At 33.3% G+C, this 24,865-nt stretch overlaps 2 protein-coding genes across 5 annotated transcripts in view; both read right to left on the bottom strand.

Annotated features, from left to right (window-relative positions):
• LOC106877171 (kinesin-like protein KIF16B) overlaps positions 1–24,865 on the bottom strand; it is a 229,232-nt gene that overhangs the window by 156,203 nt on the left and 48,164 nt on the right. The gene's annotated exons all lie outside the window — the stretch shown is intronic.
• LOC106877174 (serine/threonine-protein kinase PAK 5) overlaps positions 1,063–24,865 on the bottom strand; it is a 42,188-nt gene continuing 18,385 nt past the window's right edge. The window contains exons 2-10 of one of the 2 annotated variants that reach the window (XM_014926002.2): positions 23,456–23,666; positions 18,607–19,158; positions 13,876–14,022; positions 10,322–10,510; positions 7,342–7,475; positions 6,326–6,452; positions 4,554–4,679; positions 3,288–3,422; positions 1,063–2,611 (exon numbers count right to left, since the gene is read on the bottom strand). In XM_014926002.2, the coding sequence (XP_014781488.1) occupies positions 2,450–2,611; positions 3,288–3,422; positions 4,554–4,679; positions 6,326–6,452; positions 7,342–7,475; positions 10,322–10,510; positions 13,876–14,022; positions 18,607–19,158; positions 23,456–23,656 (1,773 nt within the window). In that variant the 5' untranslated portion in view covers positions 23,657–23,666 and the 3' untranslated portion in view covers positions 1,063–2,449. The remainder of the gene's footprint in view (positions 2,612–3,287; positions 3,423–4,553; positions 4,680–6,325; positions 6,453–7,341; positions 7,476–10,321; positions 10,511–13,875; positions 14,023–18,606; positions 19,159–23,455; positions 23,667–24,865) is intronic. The other variant, XM_014926003.2, reaches the window with a different exon arrangement.

Raw genomic sequence — 24,865 nt, forward strand, 5'->3', positions numbered from 1 at the left:
AAAAAAAAAAAAAAAAAAAATTGATATCTGTATTGATGGATGTTTGATGATTTGATCATGTCCTTTTGGGGATATGATTAATGCTACCGAAACCAAATCACTAAAGTCTTCAACTTCTTCAAGTTATTCATCTTTCTAAGATTTTTCTTTCTTTCTTTTTTTTTTTTGCTAATGACTTTTAGAATGCTTTAAACAAAATTCCATGTAAATATTTACAAAATGGTTTAGAATATTGTCAGAAAAGTTTCTGCTCACAGGTTTGAATGATTCATTAGCAGTTGTTGAAAGGGATTACATTGAATAGAATAATTAAATACAATATAATAGTTTGTAAAAAAAAAAAAAATTTTTTTAAAAGTCAGTTTACATTGAGTTATGACAGCTAAGATGGATAGCAGCTATAATAACTGCTAGATCTTTCATTTACATAACACTAATATAAAGTATTTTTTTCAAAAGATTAAGACGAGTCTGAAAATATTTATAGAATTTATCTACAGGAGTTTAATGCTTTGAAACTGCAGGAATCTACAGAAAAAGATTATTCAAACAAATTTGAAAAAGAGATTTTGTACATCATAAATGTGTAAGTCATTTCTAAAATAAGTGTGTGACCACAAGCATGGCTGAGTGGTTAAGGAGTTAGTTTCTCAATGATGATGGACGACTCAGGTTCAATCTCAATGTGTGTCATTTTGGACAAGTGTCTTTTTATCATAGTCTCGAGTGAACCCAAGCCTTGTAGACAAAACTGGGTAGACAGAAACTGTGTGGAAGCCTACCAAATGAACTTCACCTGTAATATAACAGGCCAGCCTGGCCACACACTCTCACACTAATTCTACCTGAGGATTATGGTAAGGCTACTAGTGTCTGTGGAATACTCAGCCACTTACACTAGAATTTAATAAGTAGTTCAGCTGATCAAACAACTGGAATATTCCTTGTAGCATCCATACAATGTGCATGCATATAACACTGCACATGTTTGTGTGCATACATAGTTGAGTGTGCATACATAAATTTGTGCGCGTTTGTCTGTCCACGCTTTTCTACTTTACATTTTCTTTCTAATCAGGGAAATATATAAAAGATTCTAGTGGTGTGCAAATTACCAGTTATAAGGCTTTAACAGGTTTCAGAAAGATCTGATGGAGGTGCAAGTAGTCAATTATAAGGTTTTGAAATGTTGTAGAATATTATAAATGGAATGATTGTGTGCTAGTTTATCAGCACAGTTACAATTATGAGAGCAAGAGAAAGAGTGTGCGTTTATGTTTGTGTGTGTGCTTAGTGATGGATGAAAAATATAAAGTATTGCTTAGCTGGAATTACAAAGAAAACTTTGCAGTAAATTGTATTATGTAGGTTGTGGATTTTATATATATATATATATATAGATTTCAATATAAAAATCTGAAGAAAGATTCTAAAATGTAAAATTTTAGGCTTTAGTCTATTGTAGCTTTTTAATTACTATTTTTGCTTAGAAAAGTTTGTCTGCTTAAAAGCAGAGATTACTTTTTTTCCAAAGGCACAAGACAATAGATTGATTTCCAGAAATATTTAAATAGCTTTCATAAAATTGTGATAAAAGTTTATCTTGCATATTCAAATAGAAATGTAAATACCTATTAATGAATGACTATTAAATAGAAAAGGAAATATTATATTCGATCAATGTTTTATCGAAAAAATGTGTTATGTGGGCAGTTTAAAAGTAATATTCATTATGTACTCATTACTCTTGCTTAATGAAGGAAATATGAAATGCAAGTAGTGAAATTAAAAAAAAAAAAAAAAAATGTTTTCATATCAATTAGTATAAAAATAATATAAAAAGTTGAGATGGAAACAAAAAGTTTCTCAGAATATAAAATTTCATTATAGTTCCAGTTGGCAAAAATGTTGGCCTTTTCAGTTTACATTTCCTTAGATGTAACTATTCACAATATAGAACCATTTTCTTCCCCCACAGAATGCTATGCTCAGAACCATGTATATTTTAGGTAAGAGAAGATAAACCCAACATTTTAAAAATATGGGGATTACATATTTAGAAATCTCTCAAATAATGGAATTAATACTAAATGTAGTCTTGGACAGTGTTTGAAATACATTAATACCGCTTTACTCAAAATAATAGATTTCGTTTCAGTTTACATCTCTTTTTACTTCTTTAAAAAAAGATTTAAGAAAAATATCGAGCATGGTTATTTCGTTTTGTAAATGGTTTCCTACCACGACCTTTATCTGGTTTGTTTTGTTCTCGTCAGAAAACTAGATATGTAAATATGTCAGATGTGGTACAAAAATACATTAACTTTGGTTTGCTCATTAAATGTAGCAATTTATAGCTGGTATTCACAACTCAGCAATGAATGCATTCATACAAACATTAGAATTTACCATTTCTTCAGAGGGGAGGTTCTCACAAAAGCCAAACTAATTAACAAGGGCTGTGCCGTAAATTCCTAATTAATGGAATCAAGCAACTAGGTTGTTCAGCAAGTTGAATGAATGGATGCTGTAATAGTTCAAAGGCAGTTGCTCGTGCTGATGGGTCTCGCACAAGCATTTTTTCAATGAAAGCTTGTAGGCGTGGAGATACCTGAAATGAAAATATAAAAGAAGACAATTAAGGAACGTCAAGCCAGAGGTCTGCAGATCAAAACTACACTCTGCAATTAATTAGAATCTATTTTTGATATTTATACGTCTCAATAGAGTTGTCTACAAATATAGCAACCATACACATGTATATATAGCTAGAGGGATAGGTGTAAATTATATTATGCAATAGAAATTTATAGAGGGTCAAAGGGTCACCAACTGACTGGGGTACACCAAAACCCAAGTAGTGTAGTGGACACAGACAAGACCAATAACAGGACTTTTCACTTCGTGTATCGGATAAAGGCTTTCAAAGAGTATAAAACAACCGACTGATGAAGCAAATACATGAATTTCTGGCATTGGCCCAAGGCCACAGATTTGTAGGGTGGAGCACAGATGATTGAACCAAATTCAGTACATGCCAAGAGTACTTTATGATGAAAGGTCAAGTTAATCTTGGCATGATTTCGACAAAAAATATAAAACAAGAATATTACTAAGCAAGTTTCAAATTAATTTGTTTTTTCACAAGTACCACAAACAACCATATTTCAGCAATTCATAACAGATGGGTTTTAAAAATATATGAACAGCAGCTAACAAACAGTAACAAACAGTAACAAACAGTAACAGAGAGGTCAGTTAGTAAAAATTGTATTTGTTATTCTTACCTTTGTATCATTGCGAATTCTAGGTGGTGGCATGTCCCGAATTCTCCTCATGGCTTGCAATGGAGGTTCATTAAAGAATGGTGGTTCACCATCAACCATTTCTATAACCATAATTCCTAAAGACCAGATATCAACCTGAAATGAGAAACATCAAGAAAGTAATTACATTGCATCAAACAAACAAACAAAAATTAGAGGAAACTATACAAAAATATAAACCTTATTTATTTTCTGGGAAGCTAAATAAACTTGTTGCATCTTGGGAGGGTCATTATGCCAATAATAAACACATATACTGGTTCTATTTCACTTCTTTTATTATTTGTCAATTAACCAATTAACTAATCAATTGTTTGGTTAATTAACAGACCAGGATTACAGAGGGCATGTAATTGATGAGGTTGCAAATGGCTTTCTCAAACCAAGCTGATTCATGACAAGAATTTTGCAAACCAAGTTTCATTGACCTTTCATTCAAGACAATAGATAAGAGACACAATGAATGAACAGAAATGTTAGAGATTTAGCAAATTTAAAGCATGAACACAGACAAAAATCTATAGACCCTGATAACTACTTTCTATAATTTGCTAACATTAAAATGAGTAAAACAGTAAGCTGTCTGATGTCAAATAAGTCAGTCTTGAATCAGCAATACCAAATAGGTGCTGCTAAAATAACAGCCAAAATGTCTCATACACTCCATTAATACCACAAATATTTCACCATGATGTACAAAAGGATAAATTTCATTCATTATCATCATAGTTTAATGTCTGCTCTCCATGCTGGTATGGGTTAGATGGTTTGACTGGAGCTGATGAGCCAGAGAACTGCACCAGACTCCAGTCTGATTTGGTATGGTTTCTACAGCTGGATGCCCTTCCTAATGCCAACCACTCCAGGAATGTAATGGGTGCTTTTCCGTGCCAGTGGTACTGCCAACGACCACAACTACAATTCATGGGTGGGTGCCATTTACATGGCACCAGTAGTGACCATGACTCACAGGTACCATGTCATTTACATGACACCAACAATGACCGCAACTATGATTCATGGGTGAGTGCCATTTAGATGGCATCAGCAACAACCACGACTATGATGCATGAGTGCCATTTACATGGCACCAGCAGCGACCATGACTCACAGGTACCATTTACATGACACTGCCAATAGTTTTGATTATTTATCCTGCATTCTTCCTTTATTATACAAATAAAATACAAAAAGATGTATAAAGGATTAAACTAAAAGTTTACTTACTTCAGGTCCATAAGGTAGTCGAGAAATAACTTCTGGAGCCATCCAATAAGGAGTGCCAACCAGCGATTTTCTTTTAGGAAGTTCTGGGCTAACTTGGGCACAAAAGCCAAAGTCAGATAATTTTACCTGTAAGAAATGACAAATGGTTTCTAATTGTGTTGATTGATTATTTAAGATAATAAAATAACCAGAAGAAATAAGAGACTGGCAAAGAACGAGGTAAGATATGTTGCATACATAACAGGCTCAGAGAAAGAGAGTTACGAATAAGGCATGATAAACTGCAGATAAAATAGATATTTGAGAGAGACAGACAGACACTGAGTACTAATAAATTAGTAAAGCATGTACAGGTGTTGGGACAAAATAATAGAAACACCCAACATCATAGCATCATCATTTTGAAATATCTATAAAACCGTCAAAAGCTTGTTTATTTTTATTTATTATTAGTGTTGCTAAATATATTTTATATTTTTGTTTCGTTTTAGATATCAAGGAGTGAATGTTAAATCAAGTGAAATTATAAATAAAATACTTAAAATGAGACCCAAAGCCTGATGAAGCATTCTTTTTTTTAACCAATTACTCTGATACAATGGTGATGCAGCACCCCTGATCTTATATATGCCCTCCTCCTCTTCCTCTCCTGATTAGTGAGACCACTGTAGTGGGTGCTGCAACAGAACAACTATTACAGGTGGAGGAGGGTGGTAGGAGTAAATTTCAGAGGTCTGCACCTTTGGAGAGAAATGGTCAGGAAAAAGTATTTAGTGTGGGATGAGAGTGGAATTAAGGCGCAGCAAGGAGGAACAGCAGCGATAAGTTTGTTAGATGAGCTAATTTTGGGAGGTGCAATTAAAATGATTAGTATTTTTTTAATGAATTAGTGGTGGTGAAAATCAAAAATATATGAGTAAAAACTGTTTGTATTGTTTAGTGTGAGAACCTAGGAATGGAATGACAGAAAAGGGTGCCAAGCTGCAGCAAAACATTTCAATTGGATAATCTGGGTTAACTCCACCACCTTGCCCCTTGGGTGTCTTTAACAGCATTCACACAGTTAAAAGCATTCTGACCTGACCCTTGGATCCCTCGCACCCACATTTCTATGGTAGATGTTCATGCTAGGAATCAATTTAACAAGTCAAGAAATTATATATAAATATACATACATCATCATTTAACGTCATTTTTAACCATGGGTTGATTGGTTTGACAAGAACAGAGAAGCCAGAAAGCTCTGGCAGATTCTATGCCTTTCCTAATATCAACCATTTAGGAGTATGTACTGGCTGCTTTTTATGCACACACACACGGAGCAGGCCTTTCCTTAGTCTCCATTTACCAAATCCACTCACATTTGGCTGGCCTGATGTGCCAAAAAGTGGGACTGAACCCAAAACTACATAGTTGAGAAATGAACTTTTTAATCACAAAACCACGCCTACATACATCCCACCCCATACACACACATGTATGTGCATCACCTAGGGATGGTACAATCTGTGCATCAAATAAAACCTACTTTGAGGTACTTCATTATGTCCAGGTTATGCCCAAGTCAACATTGCAGTTGCACCTTATAAGGCTGATAAAATAAGAACCATACAAAATACTAGGGTTAATATAATCAATTAAAACCCTTGAACATAATACCCCAGAGTGGCTGATGTCTGATAGAAAATTAAATCTTAAGAAAGAAAGAAAAAATGACAAGAAAATAAAACTTTTTCACTGAAATACAGTTTTTGTAAGTAAAGTACACTTACTTTGCCATCACGGGCTAATAAAATGGAGTCTGATTTAATATCACGGTGGATAACTCCATGAGAATGGAGATAAGCAAGAGACAACAAACAAGCTCGACATACTGTTGCAATTTGAACTTCATCCATTCTGAAAAATAGAAAAAACATACGATGATGATGAAGGTCATGCAAATTCACCAATAACTTAAAGATATGCTCAACTATGTCCTGCTAAGTGTAATGTTATAGGCAAGGTATAGCTGTGCTTTGCAACTACTCTATGGCACCTTGGGAAAGTGTCTTCTGCAATAGTCTTGGACCAGCTATTATCTGGTCAATGAATGAGAGACAGAAACTGTAAGGAAACCTGTTGCATGTGTGTGTGTCGTGTATTTTACATGTTTATGCATCTTTGTGTCTGTTTGTCATCCCCATCCCGTTGCCTGACAACTGGTATTTGCTTGATTCTTTAGTGGTTCAGGAAAAGAGACTGATAGTATAAGTTCCAGACTTAACAAAAAAAAAAAAAACACATCAGTACTGGGGTCTATTTGTTTGATCAAAACCCTTCAACGTAGTGCCCTAGTATGGCTACAGGCCAATGACTGAAACAAGTAAAAGATAAAGATAAATGTGGAAGGCCGCATTCTCCATCCGTATTGCAGCCCTGTGGAACAAGCTACCACAAGGTGTCATTCCACTTGCCCACCACTCCCCTGTTCAAAGAGGCTCTGGACAACTGTGGTGACTATGTATAAAGCTGTATATAACAATAACTGGGTTTTTTTAGATGGCTTAAGTATATTGTGCTCTTCTCCTGCCAATAAATTTGATTTGATTTAAATGAAGATAAAGCGAGTGGATATGTGAAGATAAATGAGAAGTTGACATTATAATGAAGACAACAAAAATGGTGATAATGAAAATAACAAAGAAAAATGATAAAAAAAAAATAGGACAAGATAGATGCAAAAGACAAGAAGTGCAAAGAATAATGAAGATGATGATTATGTTGAGAGTGGAACGCAATAGCTTACTTATTGTGAGTGACAATATCTGTTAAGGCTCCGCCTTCAAGGTACTCCATGACGACCCATAGTTCATCACCAACCAAGTAACTTTCATACATATCTACAATGTTAGCATGGTGATAGTCTCGCATAATCACAACCTGAAAGAGGGAAATTTTGATAGTAAACAAAATTCATTTTAAATTACGCTAATTCACAAACTACCTGTAATTAAGCAATTAAGTAGCAGAACATAAAAAATGCTAAAATTAATAAAGTATTTACACAGAGTCTAACTAAACAGAAAAAGATTATTTTTCAGTGTTCCATTTAAATATTTTTTCCATTGTAGAATAATGTGTAAATGTCAAGCTTGTTGAGTTTAACTCTTTTGATACTATCTGCGACTGCCCCTAATTCTAAGATACAAATTTCTTGTCTTAACCCTTTTGATACCAACCAGCCTGAAACTGCCTCTGGCTCTGTAGTACAAATATCTTGTTTTAAAAAGTTCTGAATTAAAATCTTCCACCAAACCTTAGTCACAATTTATGTTACTAATACTAGCTTAATGATAACTAAGTTATTTTACTAAACCTTTTGTTATATTTAACATTAACTGAAAGAAACACAGAGCATCTCAACAGAAATACAGTAACAAAAGGGTTAAAATTATCTAACTCCAAACATTCCATCAAAATTCCCTGTTAATTAATGTTCCAGACATCAGATTAATAATGACAAAGCTATTTTACTAAATTCCAAATTATTTTCAAAATCAACTGAGACAACGGTAGTATATTGCCACAGAAATATGATAGGAAAAGGGTTGAACTTAAGGAACCTGTTATTTGATACTTTCTATATTATCTTCATACTAAAAAGAGTAGCTCTACAAATTTGGGTCTTTAAATTAAAAAAGTTAAAATAGCCCCCTTCTTTTTTGTAGTTTACTGTTCAACAATAACAAAGTAACAGTATAATCATTATGAAAATAGTACATTATGATAATTGCAAGCTAGTATGATAACTATCAGAAAGTGTTAAGCGTAGAGCATGAAAGGAATTTCATTAACTTATATTAAGAACATTCTTGGCTTCAAATTACATAGATCCATATCCAAATTTTGCTTCGTTAAGATTTTACTAATTTGGAATACATAAATAAAACGCCTTCACTCCATACAAAAACAAAATAAAAATAACATACTGATTGCAGACATATATACTCTCTCTCTCTCTCTCTCTCTCTCTCACATCCACACAAACACTACTGCAACTAAACAAATACTATAGATATTCAGCCCAGTTCTTGAATGTAATTTTGCAGTGAAAACACGACCAGACAGCAAATATGTTGGTCTGACAATGAAAGGATTGTAATTTCAACCTAATTGGTCTTATTCTACTTTGATGCAGTTAGAATAGATTTATTCTCTCGGCAGGTTGTGTACATCACTTTAGCACTTTAGATATGTGGAAGTAATTTTCTAGTAGCAGTAATTTCACGATAAGTAGATGAATAAAATTATGTAATACAACACAGAGCAAAGGAGTTGACTCTGGCTGGGAATTTATATTTTTTAATTTTCCTTTACTGGTTCCAGCCATTTGACTTTGACTGTGACTGTTCTCGGACACCACCTAGGATATTGTCAATTAGAATAATCTCAGTTCCTCTTTTATTGACCTTCTAAAGGTCTATTATAATTCAATTCACATCTAAGACACATTATAGGGATTTATTCCAATTCTTGACTGGTAACTTTATTTTATCAATTGAATGATGGAAAGTAAGGATTGTATCCACAGTGTAAAAAGCTGAACCATAGTAGCACAAGCATTTTGTTCAAGATTCTAACTATTGTTCAGCGTTCTAACTATGGTCCAGGACTCTAGCATTTTAACTATTCTGGATTCTAACTACTCTGGCAATCCACTAGTTACAAAGAATGGTAGAGTAGAACAGTGCTGGGATTTGAATACAGTATGTAACTAAAAACCGTTTGGTATTTTTCCAAATGTTTTAAGAATTCTGTCAACTACTGTCATATGTGTGTGTGCGTGTGTGTGCATGCAGATATGGTTGTGTAATTAAGAAGTGTGCTATGCAACCATGTGGTTATGGATTCAGTCCCACTGTGCAGCAACCTAGGGGAAGTGTCGTTTTCTGTAGCCCTGGGCCAACCAATGACTTGGAGTGAAACAAGTAGACAGAAACTGCAAGGAGGTATTTCATGTATGTGTGTGGGTGGGTGTGTACATATGTATATGCAATTAATAAATGTTGTCATTAATACTGTCTAGGTCAAAGATGGTGACAGTGTTTACTTTCTCTAGTGAACAACAAATGCTCTGTAATTCAGCAGATGTATGACAGCTGGAGGAGTGAAAAATAGTTTACTTGAAAAACAAGGGTTGGTGATAGGAAGAACATCCAGCAATAGAAAACCTGTCTTAAAAGAAGTTTTGTCTAACGAATATCACCATGGAAAAATGAACATAAAAACACTCAAATATGTAGGTATAGGTTTGGTGATGCAATGGAAAATACTCAAAAATCATCATCATCATCATTTAGTGTCCGCCTTCCATGCTAGTATGGGTTGGATGGTTTAACTGGGGACTGGCAAGCCAGGAGGTCGCACCAGGCTCCAATCTGATCTGGCAGAGTTTCTACAGCTGGATGCCCTTCCTAACGCCAACCACTCCGAGAGTGTAGTGGGTGCTTTTACGTGCCACCGGCATGAGGGCCAGTCAGGCTGAATATATAGATATTTTTAATTATCAATAATCAGCAGAAGTTACAGAATGACCCAAGGTCAGTTTCATGCATTGCCACGTGTGTGTCGCTTAATTTCTCTGAGTATATGAGTGTTAGCTTAAATATACATTTATACCAACAAAACATTGAGAAAAAAAACCAAAAAAAAAACCTGGTTTATTTTTCAAAACTTTTAAGTTTTATGAAATGTAAATTATTGGAAAAAGAAAAAATTTCTCTAACCTCATTAAATAACAATTCTCTTCTTTGTTGTTTCCCAAGATCCATTTTCTTAACAGCAACTCTGTAGCCTGTTGATCGATTTGTAGCAATACATACAATTCCAGTAGAACCCTCACCAATTTTAATAAAGTAATCCAATTCATCGCGTGGATCACCAGGAGAGACAACTGTCTGTAAAGTAGCTCGAAACTAGAAGGGATGAAATATCAAATCAAAATTAGATTCCAAGTAACTTCACAATGCAGACTTATTTTAAAAAGGGGTTAGTTATTATCAGCTGATTATTTCAAAGAGAAATACTTAAAGCATTTTGTGCATGCAAATGAATATTTTCCTACTGATGAGAAACAGCATTCAAACAGGACAAAAGATAACATTAACTAAATGTAACAAATGGACAAAAATAAACAAAATGCAGTACAATAAATATGTTATTTTTAACGGAGAGTAATGATAAAAGAACTGGGTATTTGCTCAAAATTACATAATTTTGAGAACAGTTTCAATTTTAACAGGAAGTTAATTGCACTGAAACAAGATATGCAAACATACACACACACAAGCGACCACATTTCTCTGGTAAATTAAGACAAGTGTTTCAAATTATTTTGGAAATAATTAAGAATTTGGAGGGATTTAGTTAAGATAATTTTTTTTTTTATCAAGCTATTATTTGAAACAATTCAACAAAAAGTTCTTAGATAAAATTACGGTGGAAGGTTTAAATTTAAAAATGAACACTTTAAAGGGAGAGGATCTTAAAACCAGAGGTTGTCTCAAATGGGTTCGTATCAAAAGGGTTAAACATGCTTTAAGATTTAAGAAAACAAAAGTTTTTATTTGAGTAAATTTTATACAAAAGCAAAAACAATAAAAGAATCTTGACGAAACCAAGCAGAGCAATTTAGCAAAAGAGGGAAGATTTTGATATATTAATACACTTTCACTAAGTTCCAGAAGCATGAAATTAAATTCAAGACAAAGCTTTGGAATATCTATGGAAAAAAAAAAAAAATGATCTTAGAAATGAAGATGTAAATATTAATATTATAAATGTTCACAAGAATTATCTGATGAATTTATCAACAAGGATAGCTTTCACTTTCTCAAATGTCAGAATGTTTATTTCAGTTTTATAGAGTAAGTTGGTAAGTGCTTGACATTTTCAAACCATTTATTGCTTGGTAGGAAGTAGGATCAAGGATAAAAGATTACATCCTGTATAGAATAAGTTGATCAACAAGAGCAAAGTAATTTATCTTTAATATTTATGAAGTTATATTTTCAATAGATAAAAAGAAAATTATTTGCTATCTTATATTTTATTGTCCTATGTTCTAAAATGTTTCAAAATATTTTTGATACCAGCAGCTCAAAAGTATAAACATCCATCATCATCATCATATTACATCCATTTTCCATGCTAGCATACGATAGATAATTTAACAGGAACTGGCAAATTAGGGGACTGCACCGAACTCCAATGTTAGGCATAGATTCTATGGTTAGAGGTTCTTTCTAATGCCAACCACTTTCCAGAGTGTACTGGACACTTTTTATGAGGCACTGGCACTAGTAAGATCACTGAGTAGCTCAAGACAAGACCCACCCCCTCAACTGAAGGGGAAATAGTATTGAGAGAGGTGGCTTTATGCCAGGTGATGAAAAGCTTGAATATGATAGGACAGGAACAAGTATCTTGCTATAGGAAGATATATGGTTACCCCAGTTGGAAAAGAAAGACAAAGATGTGTCAGGGCGCACCCTCAAGTTACAGGAAGGTGAATACAAGAGAAGTTGCATGGGTGAGTACGATCATAGGAGTGTGAAGGAGAGTGGCAGATGGATAGAGATAGAGAAAAACAAAAATTCCTTATATTAAATGAGCATCAGCGTATCTTACATATAAAGGTCAAAACTAGTAATTTCTATAATGATGCAGTATTTTTTTATTACATAAGAGAGGAAAGTTACAGAGGAATGAAGTGAAGAGATGATACAAAAATACAACTGCTTCCTGTTTGGTATCTTACTGCTGAAGATATCTTTACTTCTATAAAATTAATAATTTCTATCATGATATAGCAATGAAAAAGAAGAATGTAAGCTTATAATTTATCAATACTGGAACTAACAGATTAAATGGTTCTCATGTGCAGATCAGATTTTTGGCAATTGTTGAAATTTTAGATTACTGTAGAGGGAAGCTTCTGTGTCAAGTGTGCAATCTACTTTGGATATGTGGTTGGAGCTATTTCACTATATTTATAATGCAAATGGAATGTCCATCACACAGCCTCAATAAACCTCTTAAGTCTGAAGCCATGGGCACGAGTCGTCAAGAGTGGGGTAATAAAGCTAAGTTGATAGATTTACATACATTACTTTATCTCTGCAGTAGAAAATAGACTGTATTGAACAATATCATCACTGCATAATGAAAGGAAGATAAAGAAAAAGAGAATACATTTATCCTTGTTTATCACAGGGGTTTGGTTCCCAAAAAATCAGTGATAAATGAATCATCTCCAAACACTTTGTAAATGGAACAAATGGTAGATTAATTGGCACCAAACTCAGGGACCACAGCAGTGAAGCTTTCACAATTACATATTTTCTTGACCAACTCTATCTTTTCCTGTAGAGAATACAATCATCTGCATCGTTTGTTAGGATCAAGCACTTACACAAGTTTTCTGTTCACTGGTCACATGTTGATAGGTACGAGTATGTAAGTCTGTATTAAAAGATACACAACCTTGCAGGATGGTCACATAAACACAAGCAATAGTCAGTGCGTTCTGAGTAGCCGAGAATTGTGGGTGACTTCTGGGACAAGTTTTTGCAGTACAAGCAGAATCTTTGACTGATCGCTGACCTGCGTTATCACAGATCAATCCGTGATAAACATAACATGGGTCAAAACTAAGCATAATGTTTTATCCCAGATCAGTGATAACCGAATCAGCAATCAACAAGGCTACATGTATTTGAAACAAACCAAAGTGAAATCAACATGGTTTTAATATGCAAACTATATTTTCTAATATGAGGATAATGCCTGTTATATTAATAAAACAAATATTATTATTAACGATTCTAGTAGAAAAATAAATATGTTTTAGTAACTTAAAATCATGCAAAATGTCTAATATTTGAAATGACAATAACAGTCACTCACCATAACAAAGTCCTGTAGAGATTTATTAGTGAACTAGAATTGGTTAGGCATAACGGTTAGTGATATACATATACAGTTAGTTACAGTTAAAGCAATTAGTAGGATTATTCAGCAGGTGTTAATTAATGTAATGTCAGACAAAGTGTTACAGCTGTTGCAGCTGAGGCTTTTATACAACTATTATAGCGACAAGATTCAGCATCATACACACACACACACGCACACACATACACACGCACACACATATATAAAAATATAACTAAATTAAAATCCCAAACAGTCAAGTAAATAAATAAAATCTACATTTATCTATTTGAAATGTTAGCAGCATGGATGTTAGTATGGCAACGAGAGGAGAATGGATATCTAGTACCTGCTCATGAGTCAGCCGCTGCTGTTCAGTAAAAGGTGGTTTGGATGGAAAGTTTCCAATAAAAGAGGTTGGTTGAGGAGACTTGGAACTAGGTGACAAATTAGGTCCTGTCGCAGGGGGCCCTGCATTCCTGTTGCTATAGGGATCCTTTAGGTAAGAATACATTCACAGGAAAGGGAACATAAGGTCAGATAAAGGACATGCAGCATGCATTATACAATGAAATAAAAACAATATCATTCCAGAAAAATCAAACAACATGACATGCTAGGTTTTGATACAGATGCTTCAGATTTGTTTTTAGAAGCTATTTTGAATTTCACAATTATATAATACACATTTTGTTTTAATTCTAAAGTTTGATAGCATTTTTGATACCAAACATGTGCATACAATTTGAGAATGTGAATAACACATACACGATATTTCAAAAGAACAAAATGTACACAGTCTGTGCTAAGGAGATAATCATATACAATTCCAGGTGTCACAAAACTGCAGCACTTAAAATATAATGAATATAATCAATGGATTTTAGAAGTGTACAAATGGAAGGAGAAATATTAATTTCAAATTATAGACTACGATGATGCAAATATAGGAAAAACTGAAATTAAATTACATATGCAGGGTAATTCAAAATGAATGGTACAAAAAAGAAAGCACACCTGTGAGTGTTATAAATGAAAATATTGCAAAAATATGGATGTAACATAAAAGTTTAACTCTCCAAGTTTTGTTTGGCCACGCTGATAATCTCGCCTTTACCATCATTAGAATCTTGAAGTGTTAACCTTTCATGTTACATCTGTATTTTTGCAATATATTCATCACAACAGTCACATGTATGTTTGTTTTCTTTTTGTACTTTTCATTTGGACTGTATTTCTAAATATATCAATATGTTTTATCCCATAAATAATATATCACTATTAATATTATATTACTATGTTTAAATCCATGTAAGTAAACAATATCAATATTGTTGATATAGATAGATCTACCACATAGATTTACTTGAGTGATTATCTCAATGGCATCAACCCAACATGGTAATTATGAGAGTAAATTCATGTGTAAAGTATTGAAATGTAGACTTTAGCAAGTTTAGTAACATCTTAACGAAATCAGCATCCCTAATGGAGAGCCTTTATGTAATCACAGGGTCTACTTAGTATAGCCACCAAATTTCCTTCCAATCACTATCACCATCATAAAAAAAAAACAGAAAGACACATTGGACAATGTAGTTTTAGATAACCCTAAAAAGACACAATGATCATATGTTTGCTCAATCAGGAACGACCTGGGGTTAAACAACAACAACAACAATCTACATCACAACCTTAGCTGAAACTACACAAGACTTTTTAACTTTCCTTTCATTGTCATGGGGCGTCTACCTTTTATGATTTACACCAGTTGCTACCTTGTCATTTAAACACTCGTATATCTCTCTTCTACGCATTTCTTACTTTCATTGACATTAATTTATGTATCAAACATTTAACACCCACCTCCAACTGTAGCCCTTGGGAACCTTTCTCTCCTTTTCTGCTCAAATCTTTCTTCCAAATATGACCTAGACTTTATATAAGTGCTAGCCACTGAGCTGTGATCATGCTGGAGCACTGCCATCTGATAAGTATTTGAGATTCTAACACTACCATCACTTCCCACTATGAACAGGATTAAACACCCTATCTTGATTGTTTTGATTGTCTTTTTGTGTAAAAGTTCCTCAAAATATCTCCAGAATCAGTGTTCTTATTCTCCACAATCTTGACATCAGCCTCCCGTAAATAATTTACCAAAATTAACCTTTTAACAAATATTTAATCAACAAATAGAGGTGACAATACAAAGTAGAAATAAAATTTTTATGCCAAGGTCAACTGATAAAAAAAAAAGCTGTTTTTAAAAGCTGATAAAAAAAACTAATAAAAACATAAATGAAAATATATCATATACTTTTAGAAATAAGAATTGTAGTCTTTTCATAACACTAAAGTGTATAATGTTATATAACATTTTTTAAAAAATACTACCAAAGTAAAAAAAAACAAAATATTGCTATCACAATAAACACATTACAGCTGCAATAAATTTATTATAGTTGAGTATATCCTGTCACTAATTAATGTTTTATGGTTCTGAGCTCTAATTCTCAACCTGTAAGAGTTTTAGAACAGCTCTTCACTCTTCTATAATTGAAATGAAATCTATTAGTATCAGTGGTTCTCAAACAGGCAAATACTAGTCCCCCTACAACCACCACCAAATACTGAAGTTTTTAGCCCCCACCTCATTTGCCAATGTGTAAACAAGTTTACATCTGTATAATTTGTCCCCACCCACATAATGAAATTTTTGGGTCTCCACCTCTTTATTAATGAGTACAGAAGATACAGTTTGCATTCATTTAATTCTTTCTTAAAATTATCTTAATTTTATTAAACGTGACAATTGGTTTTCCCCCCTTTTCAATCCTCTCAGACTCCCTATGAGAAATCCTACATCGTAAGTACTAACATCCTTCAACAGAAATGTACTGTCAGAATATTCGCATTGTAAAGCCTGATATGGTTTCACAGTGCTACAAAATATATTCTAAATCTACTTAGCACTTGAAGGAAACATACTGCTAAAATGAACAGAAACGGTGCCACATTATAGAACTGCAACAGAAATTTACATTGTAATGCTGCTTAGTTTATTAATTTTCTGAAATCACTAAATCAAAATTCCCATTTGACCAATATTACTGCCATCAGATGAAAAATTAAGTTACAAAATTAAAAAGAATTTGAAGATCACCAGTCTAGGTACTTTTAACTGAAAATAAAGTATTTCCCTAACAAAACCCTTAGTTTCGTTCATTAAACTAATTGAAATACAAATAGAATGTCTGGATGCTTTTATAATTCATTAAACAGGTATATGTTCAATTAAAATCTTGTAGTAACCAAGAGAGCTAAAAGAAAGACTACCACTATAATTCTGGACTAATGTGCCATGAAACTAACCAATATATACAGCTACATGTAAGTGGCATACAGTAAAGTTATGAAAATACTCACATATAAATCCAGCAACTATAGTTAACAAGGCAATACTTTAGATTTATTTGACAAGCAAAAACATATTTTAAAAGGGAGATGATGATAATTTACCTCTAAACTAGTAAAGAAAAAAAAACCCATGGAAGATATCGTTTTAACAAAATAGTACAGTATTTCTGACTTTTAGAAAACATTAATTAGAAAATCAATGAATTAGAACATTGAATTAGATAATTTGGTGATTCAATGAATAAGAAGTTAGATGCTGATAAAAATGAGTTAAATATGAGATTTACAGGCTGTGGCTGATGATAAAACAATGATTTGAAAGTTATTCGTGCTAATATTTCTACGACCTGTCTCAAAACAAGGAACATTATTCTGTCCTGTAACCCTTTAGCATCTGAACCAGCCATGCTCGGCTAAAATCCAACTGGATTTGGCCTCTCACTCCTACCCTACAATGTCATTGCAAATAGACAATCACATCATTGAAATATTGAAGCTATGAGATAATGCCAGATCCAATTCAAAACAACATGAATAAATAACTATTTCATTTGATAGAGTAATCTGAATGCCAAAGGGTTAATTAAAATCATATAAATACAAGTTACTGCTCCAACTTCAGAATTAAAGTGCTTAAAGGTAGGCATCATAAGTCAGCACTTTATTTACTTGTTGAAATTTAAAGAACTCATGGCAGCATGGTAAGAATGCTTTGAAAAACAAGCAACTATAATTTAAGAGGAAAATAACTGAAACAGATATATGGGCTTTTTGTAAATGTTGAAGCAAAACACTTTAATTCTTAATGAAAACAATATTGAAAAAGTAATCAATTCCTTATTCATCTGATAGACGCACAGTCTGATTGAGAACTATTTATCAGTAATAAATAATACACAATTAATTTAAGATTACATTTTAACATCCAGCCTGAAATATACTAAATGTGCAGCAACAGTGAAGGAAGCTTAATTGAAGATTGAATGAAGCTTATAGTATAGGAACATTGTCTTTAATTGAATGAATAAAAAAAATAATTTTGTCTTCAGACACAATCACCAACATAATTGTATTCATATTTATGCAATATTGGTATTTCTTTGAAGAGAATACCCTGAAACCAACCAACAGCAAATGTCAAATGTACAATATCCTAAACACGAAGAAATGATAGTAAAAGCACTGTGTGAAAGTAGCAAAGAGATGACATTTATGAAGGAAATCAGAGAAGTTTATAATGTTCCTACAAAATTTAATAGTTACATTTAAAAAACAAAAAAAGTGAGATTTGTTAATTGTATCTGCCCATGCTTCCATACATGAGATAGGTTTGATTTCATCTGAAGAGTCAATAATTTTAAAACTATTCTCTAGAGATCAGTAGCCATTATTTCACTGTTCTTTACCTAACAATTGCTCCAATCACTAATAGAAATGTTACAATATTTGCATGTCAATTCTTGCTAATTGCTTTCCCCTGTTGAGAATTAGAAACTTCGTCTTTCGATTGTTCAGAATATCTCTCTAGTGTTCACTTTCTCTGACATAGAAACATGTTTGTCAGTATCCAAATAGTCAATATTATTTGACTTAGTTTATCAATTAATCAATAACCATTACAATAATAGTTCAGTAAATAAACCAGTTTAATCATACAAACCTTATCGTAATCCATCCTCCCATGGTGTTTTGGTATTACTCGGTTTACATTGCTGAGTGGAGCTGGAAAGTTGTTGTGCTTTGGAAGAACAGGGACCATCAAAGTTCCATTCATGGGATTTGGTGGACGGTACTCTTCTCGATTATGTCCTGGTCCAACTGAGTAAGGTGGCGGACCTTCACGAGAGCGTTCATCATTAAATCTATGATCAGGATGCCCACTATCTGAATATCTAGGACGATTTTGGCTGTCAATATAATTTTTCTGATGAACTGGTTCATGAGGTAAGGTTTTAAAATCTCTGTCTTGATAGGGACCGTTCATGTGATCTCTCATGTATGAATGATTGAGATGAGTGGAGTGCGGCCGATTATTATAATTAACTGGTTCATCTTCAGGTACTGATGCATAATAACTGTCAGGAACATACCGTTTGTGTCGTAATGATGGTGGACTTTCTTTTCGTAAAGAATTGGATCTTGCAACTGTGATACTTTTGTTATCAGCTGCATAACCATTGATGCTGGATGATGAATTACCTCGCACAATAGTCTGAAATAAAAAAAAAAAAATTCAGTAGATCTCGTTCTTAAAAAGACCATATAAAATTTTATTTTTATAATTCCATTATAAAATCTTTTTCTTTTTACATGCACCAAACTTAATAACTATACAGAAACAAAAGAGAATTTCAGCAGGTCAAATGAATAGGTTACTGGTCTTTTAGTTGAGAAGTGATGGTTTAAACTATTTTACCAGTAGTATGTTATGTCCATGATTAAGGTATTTTACCTTGCTGGGCCTGTCCATTTATCTATGACTAGCTACTTTACAATTCATTATTGCAAGTAGCAAAAGCACTCTATAATTGCTGAGTGATTCATCACTTTGCAGTACAAAGCTTTTGAGCCATAGGGTGTACAGCTTGCAATGAGATAACCCAATACTCATATATATATATACTCATCATCATTTTAACATCTACTTTCCCATGCACACATGCATGGTTTGAACAAAATTTGTTTAGATGGATTTTCTACAACTGGATGCCCTTTCTGTTGCCAACCCTCACCTGCTTGCAAGTAAGGTAATATTTTCACATGACCAGACATGTTTTCACAGAAAATTGGAAATGAAGAATACTGCTTGTATAATGGTGACAGCTTGTTTACAATTAACACACGATGTCAAGGCAAGGAATCACTAACACACACAATAGGCTTCTTTCAGTTTCCATCTACCAAATCCACTCCCAAAGATTTGGTAGGTCCAGAGCTATACTAGAAAGCACTTGCCAAGATACCATGCAATGGAACTGTACTCGAAACCATGTAGTTGGGAAGCAAACTTCTTACCATACAGTCAAATCTGCACCTATAATATTAGTAAAACTTGTAATATTAGTAATACATTGTATATTGTTATTTAAATCTTTCTGAAGACTCAATCACTTTACCACCGACACAAATACCAAGAGTGCACAGTCATTACTTCAAATAAAGCTAACCCAAAATAGAACTAATTACAATTAGACAATTTTTAAAATACAAAATTCCTGAATAAAGACATTAACAGATAAACAGTAAAAGTCATCAACATACCTCAAATAATTTAATTTTATAAATATACATCAGTTTACTGCTGTGTTTCTTTTAAATTATTTTCATCAAATAAATGTCATTATGCCTAATTACCTATTGTAAACTGTAAACAAGAATTGCTTTGTAATATGAGTGAAAACTATTCTCATTTGTAATTTTCTAGTCTATTTTGTTTACAGAAATCAAACGTTATTTGAGCAAAGTGTTATTAGCTTAAACATTCAATTAATTAAATTGATTCTGGCACCAAGTGATGGAGTAATTATCTGTCTGCAAAACAACTACCCACTCTTTTGAAAGATAGGTATGTACTCACTGACTCTTGATATGGTATAAATGTATATACATTAATACAAATAAAAAAATGTAAAATAGTTGAAAAGATAAAGCGTGACCCATAGTAAAAGTTATTCTATGTGATGTCTCAGATGTGATTAGGACAAACCTAAGAGTACTGGAGCTCATAGAAGAGAAAATTCAGAATGAGGACATGTAGAAGCCTGTTGTATTACAGACCTACCCTTCATAACCAACATAAAGTGGTGCTTTAGACGATTATTTCATATTGATATTTATTTTTCAAATGAATTTCTCAATCAATGAAAGCTGTGTATTTTAAGGTGAAATTGGAAAAAAATGGAAAATATTTTGACTTAAGCATCATAAAATCTCAATTTTCTTTTATTTTTCTTATAATAAAGTTATTCAATAAGGAGTACAAATATCAGGAATATGCAAAGAAAAATGTTATATTCTTCTATAATAAACAAATTAAAGAGAGGTGTGTAACTGACAAGAAGACCATTGTATTATTTTACATATATTAAGCATGTGTATGCATGTACATAGATGTCTTTACATGTGAGCTAATCCGAAAATTGCTGTCATTTCCCATCATCAAATCATCTAATGCACTTGCACCTTTAATGACATGTGAAATAAAAGATCCTTTACTTGAAAAACAGCTGACAGTTAGCAAAAAGCCATCCAGCTGTAAAGCAATGTCTCAATAATATAATAATATATTCATATAACTCATGCTAGTATGGGAAAACGGATATAAAAATGAAAGAATAGCCATTTATTTCCTCTATAGCAAGACACCTGTGCTTGTCCATCTATCATACTTTAGCCTTTCAATACCTGGCATTGTCCACCTCTCCTTCTTAAATACTCCCCCCACTTAGTAGCAAGAACATTTTTTCCTTTTCCTTTTTCCTCTGTTCTTCTTTTGTCTTGCCAGTTACTTGGCAACCTCACTGGTGCTGGTGGCATGAAAACAATACCCAGTCTACACTGCAATGCGGTTGGCCTTAAGAAGGGCAGTAGAAACCATGTCAAAGCTGACATTGGAGTTCAATGCAGCCCTGCAGCTTACCATATCCTGTCAAACCATTCAACCCATGCCAGCAACAACAGCACAGTTTGCATAGTTTGATGATGATAATATATATAATATGAAGCTCCAACGAAGCTATAAGATGATACACAAGCACTCAACTTTTAGTGCATTACATCTTATAGCAGAAACGGCTGTAAGCTAATGAAATTCATTGCATAATTTCTTGTTCTCTTATTACATTTTGAACTCAACTAACACTTCTTTCTGAAGTGTATGTATACTGAGGTCCAACACCAGGTTATTAGTATTGCTATGCATAAGTCAAATACATAAGGAACTGCTGGAAATTGTAGTTGTGGATGATGCCAGTGCCACCTGAGTGGCTCCCTGTGCTAGTGGCAGGTAAAAAGCACCGTCTGAATGTGGTCAATGCTAGCCCCTTCACCTCGACTGGCACCTGTGCCGGTGGCATGTTAAAAGCACCAGCCGAACATGGTCGATGCCAGCCCCCTCTGGCCCGCGCTGGTAGCATGTAAAAAGCACCTACTACACTCTCAGAGTGGTTGACGTTAGGAAGGGCATCCAGCTGTAGAAACACTGCCAGATCAGATTGGAGCCTGGTGTAGCCTTCTGGCTTCCCAGACCCCAGTCGAACCATCCAACCCATGCTAGCATGGAAAATGGACGTTAAACGATGATGATGATGATGATCTTTAGTATGTTTATTTCTTCAAATGAGAGTTTTATGCTCAATAGTTTTGAATATTTAACAGTTTTTGTCAAGGTTATTTTCTACTGTTCCTAATTCCTGTTAGTGGCATTTGTAGATTCTCATAGTTTTACATCATCCTAACAGGATGGCTAAATACAGTTTACAAAAACCAAAAACAAAACAACATGAGATCGGACCATTTCACCTATTAATAATATACAACAGAATTTCAAACATAAAACTTTTAATAGCAAATTAACAACAATACCGTCTGAATGCTGTATATCTAGCTATTAGAACTAATTACGTAAATTGTAGATTTTTATAAAGACTTATTAATATTATTCAAATTAATATTTTACTGTCTCATTTACTATAAACAGTTCCATATCACAGGTTCATAAGTTGTTGAACAGCATAGAACTTTATTGTCCAACGTAACAAGCAGAGATAATAGATGACAACTTGTATGACTGTTTCCAAGCATACAAGTTTGAACTTTGTGATGCAGTAAAAAATGTTTAATCTTTGTTTTAGTAATATATTACTTAGTGTTAATACATTTTGTGGACTGTCATTTAATTTAGGAGTTCTCTATTATTATTTTTATCATTTGTTTCAGTCATTTGACTGTGGCCATGCTGGAGCACCGCCTTTAGGCGAACAAATCTTTGTAAGCTTAGTACTTATTCTATAGGTCTCTTTTGCCAAACCGCTAAGTATTTTAACAATTCAGCACTATTGATGGAATAAAAACTAATCTTTCTTCCAACTAATAATCCTGTATTCTCTAAACACAAGGCCTGAAATTTTGCAGAGGGGAAAACTGATTACATCAACTTCAGTGCTCAACTGGTACTTATTTTATCAACCCCAAAAGGATGAAAGGCAAAGCTGACCTTGGCAGAATTTGAACTCAGAACATAAAGCCAGAAGCTATGTTGTGAGGTATTTTGTCCAGCATGTTAACAATTCTGCCAGCTTGTTACCTTTAAGAGGCTAATAATACTCTATCCATTTTATTATTAGGACATTTTTAACATTATTTGAACCTTTAAACTGAGTATAAGTAAGAACAGAAACAACATTGAAGATTATATTTTTAATTCTTTTTCTAAATTTTTGCTATAGATACTTATTATTAAGATGTTTTCTTTTCCCATAACCAGCCATAAAACCAAACTCATTACTTACTTTATAATTACCCATATCTGTAGGGGTAATATGTGCAGGATCGACAATGGGTCGCCGCCGTTCTCCTGGACCAATAATCCCTTGCCATTGTGAAGGTAAACCAATGTAACGTCCTTGCTCTTGGTCAAAGCCAGTGTGTACTCGATGTTCAAAGTTCAGAGGATTCGAGATCTCTGGCTTTTTTGACTTCTTTTTAAACATCTGGACTCTTCTGAAAGAAAAATATTTTCAAACATATAGCATGTTCCTTAATGTTCAAACAGCACCTTTTTTTGTCTTAAAATGACAATTATAAGTAAGTATTAATTATAAGTAAGTGATGGTTAAAAATAGATCATGTAATGAAATATTAACCAGGTAATATTCATGACAGTAAATTATATTAATTTAATATTAGAATAATTATGATAATGACCATGCATACACATGCACGAAACAAAAACAAAAAAACCCTACTAAATTGAATACATAAGACATATTTAGTTTTTTGTTTTTCTTTCTCCTCAAAACTGTGCCACAGTGTCATCTTAGAATTCTATGCGGTATTTATTATGTATAAACAAGAGAGCATGGATTTTCAGCTACATTGCAGCTGAAGACTAACTAGTACAGGTCAAAATGGCAAAGCAGTGATTACTGATCTCATGCTCTTAGAATTTTAAACTAAACATTACTTAACAGCAAGACTAAATATGCTTTCATACCAAATTTAATGCCAGAGGGTTATTTTAAACAAACGTCTGTTAAAATGAAAACTAAGAAATTTAAAAAAAAAAAAAGAAAAAGGTTTAAAATGGCTGAGGAATTTAAACAATGTGACATCTAATCCTGTTTTGACAGGTTAACATTTTTTAAAACTTTTTTTTATAGCAAAACTTCAAAGATTTGCTGTTAAGTTTAGAGTCCAATTTTTACCTTTTACAACACTGGAATTCCTGAAATAGATACCAGTAATATACAGAGCTTGTGGGAGTGTTGGGCTCATGGTTGTAAGATTGTGGTTTCAATTACTGGACGATTAGGAATGTGTTGTGTTCTTGATCAAAACACTTCATTTCATGTGACTCCAGTTCACTCAGCTGGCAAAAAGGAGTGATCCGGTGATAGACTGGCAGCCTGTCCAGGGAGTGGCGGGATATATATGCCAGAGAAACAAGAAAACTGATCCTACGCTTCTTATGGAGAAATGTAGACTAACCAATACACAGAGTTTAGACAAAAATAATTGTTTATTTCTTCTTAAAAATGTCTTGATGCCTAATGAAAAAGTACTATTAATTGGCATGTGAAGTAGGGGAGTGGATAAAATGCTAGTCAACATTTCTCCAACTAACACTGGAAAAGACAGATCCTGAAAGCATTTTGTCTTTGCAAGATTCTTGATGTGAACTTGTGTGTTGAAACATTTTG

This window comes from Octopus bimaculoides, chromosome 11 (assembly GCF_001194135.2).
Source record: "Octopus bimaculoides isolate UCB-OBI-ISO-001 chromosome 11, ASM119413v2, whole genome shotgun sequence".
Classification (NCBI taxonomy): domain Eukaryota; kingdom Metazoa; phylum Mollusca; class Cephalopoda; order Octopoda; family Octopodidae; genus Octopus; species Octopus bimaculoides.